We start from the raw sequence: 10,110 nt of genomic DNA, 5'->3' as shown, positions 1-10,110 counted from the left end.
AAAGAAACAGGGACTGCTGAGGAGCATAGGGAGGTCTCTAGGCAGAGAGAGACAGTCCCAGAAAATAGACTGCCAGAATCAGAAGAACACCAAGATTTCTGTGAAGAAACCTCATATATTACGCGAGCTGGCAGAACAATCAGAAAGCCGGCCCACCTCAAGGATTATATTTAACTTATAGCTATGTTCTACTTCACCATTTTGTGTTTGTTATATTTCATTGTCCTTTTATTTAAAAGAGAAAGGATGTAGCAATATGTTATATGCTGTGCATGGCCTCTAGGGGTCTCACTACTTAGATACTGGTACAACTGTGTTATTGCCTCTCTTTGGTTGTAGTTCTAAGGCAGACACATGTATAATGGCAGCTAGGAGTACCTAATAAAATGTCTCCTACTAACTACAGTGTGTGAGCATCTGAGCAGGATCGACTAACAGAACACCTCCTAAATATAGAACCATTTATCCAACCATCTATCCAGAGCCTCTGGTTTATAGACTGGGTGAGGAGGTGAGAAGTATTCTGGGAGGTCACATGACATTAGTGTTGTTCTTTCAATGCAGAGTTTTCCTCTGGTGAAGTCTTGAGGCCATTTCACTATTACAGTGCATTTACCTAGTTTCCGGAACCCTGAGAATATCAATGACAAGAAGATTCCAGAAGACTCCAACAAAATCTGTGTACTGCTGACAGGAGAGGTGAGCGGTGCCAGGAATTCTGGGACATTCTCCAGTAACAGACAAGGGATGTGTCTGGATGGTGACTGTATCATTGTGTGTGTCAGGTTCCTATAAGGTGTCAGGATGTCACTGTCTATTTCTCCATGGAGGAGTGGGAGTATTTAGAAGGACACAAGGACCTCTACAAGGACGTCATGATGGACAATCAGCCACCCCTCACATCACCGGGTAAGAGGAGACTTTATTGGAAAGGAGAGAGCAGTACGGAGGGTCCACCTAGATCCCCCATCATCTGATAAACACATAGAAACAATGGATTCAGTCAGTGTGTGTGTTTCCTACAGATGGATCCAGTCATGAGAACCCACCAGAGAGATGTCCCCGTCCTCTGTATTCCCGGGATTCCACACAGGAAGGTCACACCATCCCTCACCATCATCAGGTAGATGGGACTGAGGATCTAGATCTCAAATACATTGTAGAATTCTATGCTGTGAGATAATATTCTTCTATGTCATCTCTTGCGCCATTTTATAAATCCATTCTATTCATTTTATCATATATGCGCTCTAGGGTGAAAAACTGAAAGTTGAGGTTAAAGTGGAAAAAGAGATGTTTGGAGATCAGCAGTCTATGGAGGAGGGTGGTCCTCTGTATTCCCAGGATTCCACACTGAAAGGTCACACCATCCCTCACCATCATCAGGTAGACGGATCCAGTAATGGGAACCCACCAGAGAGATGCCCCCGTCCTCTGTATTCCTGGGATTCCACACAGGAAGGTCACACCATCCCTCACCATCATCAGGTAGGTTGGACTGAGCAATTAGAACTCAAATGTATTCTAAGCTATGAGATAATACATTTCTATGTAATCTCTTGCGCCATTTTATAAATATATTTTATCATCCTTGGAATTTAGGGTGAGAGATGTTTCTGGGATTCCATACAGGAGGATCACACCATCCCTCACAAAGATCAGGTAGGTGGGACTGGGCATAAGGACCTAAATATGTATTCTAAGCTATGAGATTACATCCTTTTATGTAGTTTCAATGCTTACCTCTACATCTGACGTTTCTAGCTCTTGAACACCCTACATTTTTCACACCCCATTTTTGTTTTTTTATCAATATATATTCATTTCCTCTGTGGCTCCTCTTCCTCTTTGTGTTTTTCCACCAAAAGGAGTGCATAGTGAATAACGTTGTATAGTTCCTAGCTCCCGTAAGTCCAGGCCGACATGATGATTTGCCAGTAGGGGATGGGTCATTGGCTTCCTCAGTACACAGGAAATGGGCAGTAGACCTGATTTAGCTCTGCTTTAGGTCAGTAACACCTGCCGGTTTTGCCCCACCCCCAGCCTGTGACTGGACAGTGAAAAGAGAAGCAGTAGACTGATGAGCTCATCTCTCTGTCACTCTGCTCTCTCCTCCTATCAGCATGTTCCTTGTTAGAACTGCAGCAAAGCTGATTGGCTCACTGTTCTGCTCCTCCCTCTCCCAGTCTGAGCTCTTATGTACAGGTACTGCAAGAGCCTGATGCCAGGTCACATTTAGGTACTTACACTGCTTACAGTTATCTAAAAGACATGATGTAGTAGGGAATGTAGAGCTGCTGCCATTTATGTCTTCATTTATCTGCCTTGAGCTCACTTTATTAGATGTTTTCTATTATTTTGGGGTTTAGGGTGAAGAACGGATTAATATAAAATCTGAGGTTAAAAAGGAAGAAGAGGAGACGTATGTGGAAGGTGGTCAGCCATACACGAAGGCGGTCGGGATGGTTATGAAGAGTGAACAGGAAGAAATGTCTCTACCTATCCACACAGGTAAGTACAGGCACTATGGAAGAAACAGGTCACAATCTCATTTTACTTCTGAGTAGAAGCTTAAGTAAAAATGTTTGATAATTTTCAGATCTTCACATCGTCCTGGAGGAAGGTGCTAAAAGGATTAAATATATGTTTGCCTAATAAAGGGCTAATGTGTGGTGTTTCAAGAGGTAACACTTAGTGCTGTGATGTACCTTCCCCCACAAGTGTCACTTCCTGCTCCTGATGGGATATATGTAGGAGGAGCCTGGACCTCCTGATCTATCAAAGTTTCCCCTTAGCTGGACTCCAGGATGGGTTCTGAGGCTCGGACATTTGATGCTATTTACTGGGATGCCGCTTGAGCTATAAAAAGGTATGAAGAGTGCCACCCAGCACAGCCAAATCCAGTACAACGATTAGAGAGAGAGTGGAAATGCAATCGCATTTTCTGTATCTTGCCCAAAATGTCCTTCTATAGAGTCTGTACAGAACTGTAACTATAACTTTATTCAGTAAATAACGTGGTTAAGAATCTGAAGCCGCTCCTTACCCTTTACATGTTATTTTATTTGAGGTGCTGAGGATTGCCTTTTATGCTAGCAGCTCTCTCTATGTTTTGCGCTCACTTACCTTTATTTTAACTTATATTTCCACCACCATGTTTCACAGTTGGGATGGTGTTCTTGGGGTCATAGGCAGCATTCCTCCTCCTCCAAACATGGCGAGTTGAGTTGATGCCAAAGAGCTGGATTTTGGTCTCATCTGACCACAACACTTTCCACCAGTCCTCCTCTGCATCATTCAGATGTTCAGTGGCAAACTTCAGATGGGCCTGGACATGTGCTTTCTTGAGCAGAGGGACCTTGCAGGCACTGCAGGATTTCAGTTCTTGTTGGCGTAGTGTGCTACCAATTGTTTTCTTGGTGACTGTGGTCCCAGCTGCCTGGAGATCATTGACAAGATCCTCACGTGTAGTTCTGGGATGATTCCTCACTGTTCTCATGATCATTGACACCTTACGAGGTGAGATCTTGCATGGTACACCAGACCTAGGGAGACTGACACTTGTTTGTGTTTCTTCCATTTGTGAATGATTGCACCAACTGTTGTCACCTTCTCACCAAGCTGCTTGGCCATAGTTTGGTAGCCCAGTCCAGCCTTGTGTAGGTCTACATCGTGGAGAGTTTGGAATCTGATGGTTTGATTGCTCCTGTGGACAGGTGTCTTTTATACAGGTAACAAAATGAGATTAGCAGCACTCCCTTTAAGAGACTGCTTCTAATCTCAGCTTGTTACCTGTATGAAAGACACCTGGTAGCCAGAAATCCTGCTGAATGATAGGTGATCAAATCCTTATTTCCCTCATGAACATGCAGATCAGTCATCATTTGTTGTTGCTATTCTGTCTCTCAGTATTACAATACACCAAACATTAGATTTTTAGACCGATCATTTCTTTGTGAGTGGGCGAACATTCAACATCAGCCGGGGAGCAAGTATGCATTTCCTTCACTGTATGTATATATAATATCTCTCTATCTATATAGCTAGAGGAGGGGGGGGGGGGGGGGTCCGGTATTGAGGTGGCTTATGTCATTGGTAGAAAGGGGCTGACGTTGGAGTCCATATATAATAAAGATTCCGTCATAGTTATCCATTAGAATCTGCAGATCATATGTGGACTCTGTGTGAACACTTTTCTGATCAATTTTGGAGGGACAACAGGAGCCCAGCTGTGAGATCGACATTTCCACATATTCCACTGACAGGTGGGGGGGTGAATTCTGAATGAATGTGAATTCTGACATTTCTTCCATTCCTCTCCATCAGATGGCGCTGATGTCAGGAATTCCTCGGAGAGACGTCTTCTATTATCTGCTGATTGGAAGTCACAAGATAATGCCATCACACAGGATTCTCCAGGAGTGAATCCAAATACACCCAATATCCATCACAGACCTTCCTGTCCGAAGACATCAATGGATCCCTCTGATCAGGGGGAATCTTCTGACCAATCACATACTAGGAGTGCAAATGTCCATTTAGGATCCCACACTGCAGATAGTTCAACAGATCCATCTAATCCCAAGGAATCTTCCGCACCCCATGAAGGAGCTCACCAAGGAGACAATCTATTCTCGTGTTCGGAGTGCGGGAAATGTTTCACTAAGAAAGGAAATTTAATTCAGCACCAGAAAATTCACACGGGTGAGCGCCCCTATTCTTGTTCAGAGTGCGGGAAATCTTTTATTCAAAGAAGAGACCTTGTTAAACATCAGAGAATTCACACGGGTGAGCGTCCTTATTCTTGTTCAGAGTGCGGGAAATCTTTTATTCAGAAAGGAGGTCTTGTTAGACATCAGACAGTTCACACAGGTGAGCGTCCTTATTCATGTTTGCAGTGCGGAAAATCTTTCACTCACAAAGGAAACCTTGTACAGCATCAAAAATGTCACATGAGTGAGCGTCTTTATTCATGTTCAGAGTGCGGAAAGTCTTTCACTCAAAGAAGAGACCTTTGTGAACACCTGAGAATTCACACGGGTGACCTTCCTTATTCATGTTCAGAGTGCGGGAAATCTTTCACTCATAAAGGAAACCTTGGTAAACATCAGAAAATTCATACAGGTGAACGTCCATATTCATGTTCAGAGTGCGGGAAATGTTTCTCTTATAAAGGAGAACTTGTTCTGCACCAGAGAATCCACACGGGTAAATGTCCTTATACTTGTTCAGAGTGCGGGAAATCCTTCACTCAAAAAGGAGAGATGGTTAAACATCAGAGAGTACACACAGGGGAGCGTCCTTATCCATGTTCAGAGTGTGGGAAATGTTTTATTCGGAAAGAAGGCCTTGTTCGACATCAGAGAGTTCACACAGGTGAGCGTCCTTATTCATGTTTGGAGTGCGGGAAATCTTTCACTCAGAAAGGAAACCTTGTACAGCATCAAAGAATTCACATGGGTGAGCGTCCGTATTCATGTTCAGAGTGTGGGAAATCTTTCACTCAAAGAAGAGACCTTGTTGAACACCAGAGAATTCACACGGGTGAGCTTCCATATTCATGTTCGGAGTGTGGGAAATCTTTCACTCATAAAGGAAAACTTGCTAAACATCAGAAAATTCATACGGGTGTGCGTTCTTATACGTGTTCAGTGTGCGGGAAATGTTTCTCTTATAAAGGAGACCTTGTTCTGCATCAGAGAATCCACACGGGTAAACGTCCTTATACTTGTTCAGAGTGCGGGAAATCTTTCACTCAAAAAGGAGTCCTTGTTAAACATCAGAAAATTCACACAGGTGATCGTCCTTATCCATGTTCAGAGTGCGGGAAATCTTTTATTTGTAAAGCAGAACTTGTTAAACACCAGAGAATTCACACGGGTGAGCGTCCTTATCCATGTTCAGAGTGTGGGAAATCTTACATTTGTAAAGGAGACCTTGTCCAACATCAGAGAATTCACACAGGTGAGAATCCTTATTCATGTTCAGAGTGCGGGAAATCTTTCACTCATAAAGGAGTTCTTGTTATACATCAGAGAGTTCACACAGGTGAGCGTCCTTATGCATGTTCAGAGTGCGGGAAACCCTTCTCTGATAAAGGAGGCCTTCTTAAACATCAAAGAATTCACACAGGTGAACGTCCTTATTCATGTTCAGAGTGCAGGAAATCCTTCACTGATAAAGGAGACCTTCTTAAACATCAAAGAATTCACACAGGTGAGCGTCCTTTTTTATGTTCAGAGTGTGGGAAATCCTTCACTGATAAAGGAGGCCTTGTTAAACATCAAAGAATTCACACAGGTGAACGTCCTTATTCATGTTCAGATTGTGGGAAATCCTTCACTGATAAAGGAGACCTTCTTAAACATCAAATAATTCACACAGGTGAGCGTCCTTTTTTATGTTCAGAGTGCGGGAAATCTTTCACTAGAAAAGGAAACCTAGTGCAACACTACAGAATTCACATGCGTGAGCGTCCATATATATGTTCTTAGTGTGGGAAATCTTCCTATACAAAGGGTAATCTTGGTAAACACCAGAAAGTCCAGTGTAATGTGGATGGTGGGGGGAGGAGAGCTGCTGGAGAATGTAGTGTGGATGGTGGGGGGAGTAGAGCTGCCGGAGAATGTAGTGTGGATGGTGGAGGGAGGAGAGCTGCCGGAGAATGTAGTGTGGATGGTAGGGGGAGGAGAGCTGTCAGAGAATGTAGTGTGGATGGTTGGAGTTGGAGAGCTGTCGGAGAATGTAGTGTGGATGGTGGGGGAGGAGAGCTGTCAGAGAATGTAGTGTGGATGGTGGGGGAGGAGAGCTGTCAGAGAATGTAGTGTGGATGGGGGGGGGGGGGGGGGAAGCTGTAGGAGAATGTAGTGTGGATGGTGGGGGAGCTGTAGGAGAATGTAGTGTGGATGGTGGGGGGGGGGAGAGCTGTAGGAGAATGTAGTGTGGATGGTGGGAGGAGAGCTGTCAGAGAATGTATTGTGGGTGGCAAAGCAGGGTGAAAAAACAGCCAGATCTCTTAGTAAAAGCAGCACATATTACACTTGGTAGGCACACACTTAACCCCTTGATGGTCACTTCTACCAAGCCAGTGTCAGTAGCACAGTGACAATGTACAGTATTATATATGGTCACTGTAGTTTCACTAGTGTCAGTTTCAGTTATTGTACCTCCCATTGAGGGTCTGAAGTGAAGTTACTGTACTCCTCCTACTTTTAGTACCACTCTGTATTGTGTACAAAATGTAGCACAATTTATTAGCCCGGAGTGCACTAATACACAACCCCACATTCCACAGATGAGGCAGTAACAATGTCATAGACAACAGCCAACCACGGCACAGTGGCTGGAGAGTATAAAAGCAAATTGATTTGGGCCTTTGGCAGCAATCTAAGCAGGAGGGAGTGTTCAATTTTTTAGATTCTGAAATAATAAGCAGTCAGTGTTTTTTCAAAGACAGCAGCCATTAATATTGTGTAGACCCGCTGCCTATTCTGCAGGCAATTTGTACTTAGTCACTATAAGACATGTTATTCTGAAACAAAAAAAATCTGTTTTTAATATCAGAGTCAAGAGCCAGAAATATTTCACAGACTTGCTGCACGCCATGTAAGTGATGTTTAAATTCTGTATAAAATCGTATTCTATTTTGTATGCTTTGCCTTTGTATTGTACGCTGCACTTTTTGTACACACGGCACTAATAATATTTTGATTACGTTTGCATTCCTTCAAGTCCCGGTTGGAAATTAGCCTGTCTACGTAACGCCCCTTGTTATCACAAAAGTACCATTGTAATATTAATGTGATACCTGTGTATTAAAAAAAAATGTCAAATGCGTCGAATAAACTTGTGATTTGGAAAGATGCTGAGTGTGTCTTTTTGTGTCTGTTCCCTATTGCAGTAGTTATTAATTTGGACAATTGAATCAAAAGCTGTTTCCTGGCCAGATGTGGGCTACTCCTTCGTTATTTTTTCATCAATTAAGCAGGTAAAAGGTCTGGAGTTGATTCTAAGTGTGGGATTTGCATTTGGAATCTATTGCTGTGAACCTACATCATGCATTCAAAGGAGCTGTCCGTGCAAGTGAAACAGGCCATTGAAAGGATTCAAAGGTGAAACAAGTCCATCAAAGAGATCACAGCGACATTAGGAGCTGCCAAATCAACAGTTTGGTCTATTATGAGGAAAGGAAAAACGCACTGGTAAGCTCAGCAACATAAAAAGGCATGGATGTCCACAGAAGACAACAGTGGTGGATGATCGCAGGATCCTCTATGGCAGTGATGGCGAACCTTTTTGAGCCCGAGTGCCCAAACTGCAACCCAAAACCAACTTATTTCTTTCAAAGTGCCAACACTGCAATGAAACCTGAATATCGAGCTTTTGGTTTAGAAAAAACAACTCGTACAGTAGTGCAAACTAATTAACAGTACAGGGATGACCAGAGACTGCGGACACAGTACAGGGATGACCAGAGACTGCGGACACAGTACAGGGATGACCAGAGACTGCGGACACAGTACAGGGATGACCAGAGACTGCGGACACAGTACAGGGATGACCAGAGACTGCGGACACAGTACAGGGATGACCAGAACTGCGGACAGTACAGGGATGACCAGAGACTGCGGACACAGTACAGGGATGACCAGAGACTGCGGACACAGTACAGGGATGACCAGAGACTGCGGACACAGCACAGGGATGACCAGAGACTGCGGACACAGCACAGGAGATGACCAGAGACTGGGGACACAGCACAGGAGATGACCAGAGACTGGGGACACAGCACAGGAGATGACCAGAGACTGGGGACACAGCACAGGGATGACCAGAGACTGGGGACACAGCACAGGGATGACCAGAGACTGGGGACACAGCACAGGGATGACTGCTGACCTTTGGGGAGGGAGGGGGAGCGGGTACCTGAATTTGACAGGTACCCGCTCTTACTTCCGCAGAGTTTTTTTTTTTATCTTACCTGTTCCTCGATCCAGCCGCGCGCTGTCTTCCCGGCTTCTGTAGTGTGGGCGCTCGTCGGACAGCCGGATGCCCAGTGCGCATGCGCGAGAAGCGCTGCGCTTTGTGATTGGTCCGGCGGCTTCTGGGATCTGTCATGTGTCCCAGGTACCGCCTTACCATTCACAAGGAGCACTGCTTCTTGTGCATGCGCACTTGGGACCCGGCTGTCACGCACACTACAGCCGGGAAGACAGCGCGCCGCTGGATTCTCCTGGCGTGCCCACAGATAAGGCTTGGCGTGCCGGCTGTGGCACGCGTGCCACGGGTTCGCCACCACTGCTCTATGGTAAAGAAAAACCCATTCACAGCATCCAGACAAGTGAATGACGCTCTCCAGGAGGTGGGCTTATCATTGTCAGAGTCTACAATCAAGAGAAGACTTCACGAGAGCAAATACAGAAGGTTCACCACAAGGTGCAAACCATTCATGAGCCTGAAGAATAGAAAAGCCAGATTAGATTTTGCCAAAAAACATCTAAAAAAGCCGGACCAGTTCTGGAAAAGCATTCTTTGGACGGATGAAACTAAGATGAATCTGTACATAATGACGGGAAGAAAAAAGTGTGGAGAAGGCTTGGAACAGCTCATGATTTACATAACCGATCTTATCTCTAAATATCACCCAAATGTACACTCCGCTCCTTGCAAGACCCCTTACTCTCTAGCTCCCTTATCTCATCCTTCCATGCTCATCTCCCAAGACTTCTCCAGGGCGTCACCCATCCTCTGGAACTTCCTACCCCAATCTATCAGACTATCACCTACTCTACTTGCCTTTAGGCAATCACTGAAAACCTCTCTCTTCAGGGAAGCCTATCCCGTCCTCTGCTAATTCTGGAATCCTCTACTCTTCCAACCACTCCATCCCCCACAGTGACTACCTACTGTACCATACACCCTTCCCTCCTAGATTGTAAGCTCCCAGGATCAGGGCCCTCAAATCCCTCTTGTATTGAACTGTATTGTTACTGTATTGTCTCCCACTCTAATGTAAAGCGCTGAGCAAACTGTTGGCGTTATATAAATCCTGTATAATAATAATAATAATAATAATAATGATCCAAAGCACCAGGACTTAAGTTTTTTTTC

The 10,110-nt window shown here is 44.6% G+C and overlaps 1 protein-coding gene across 1 annotated transcript; it reads left to right on the top strand.

The window, feature by feature from the left end:
- The first annotated feature begins 553 nt into the window (after positions 1-553).
- Positions 554-6,821, top strand: LOC149453308 (uncharacterized). Its single transcript, XM_089688229.1, has 6 exons — positions 554-909; positions 1,026-1,123; positions 1,255-1,488; positions 1,603-1,662; positions 2,370-2,511; positions 4,327-6,821. The coding sequence occupies exons 1-6, from the start codon at positions 825-827 to the stop codon at positions 6,492-6,494; spliced, it is 2,787 nt and encodes a 928-aa protein (XP_089544355.1). The 5' UTR covers positions 554-824; the 3' UTR covers positions 6,495-6,821.
- The last annotated feature ends 3,289 nt before the right edge of the window (positions 6,822-10,110 follow it).

Source organism: Staurois parvus, unplaced genomic scaffold, assembly GCF_062004578.1.
Source record: "Staurois parvus isolate SC_StPar_1 unplaced genomic scaffold, SC_StPar_1.0 ptg000449l, whole genome shotgun sequence".
NCBI lineage: Eukaryota > Metazoa > Chordata > Amphibia > Anura > Ranidae > Staurois > Staurois parvus.
Note: the sequence above shows the minus strand (reverse complement) of the source record. Positions and strands in the feature narration are given on the sequence as shown.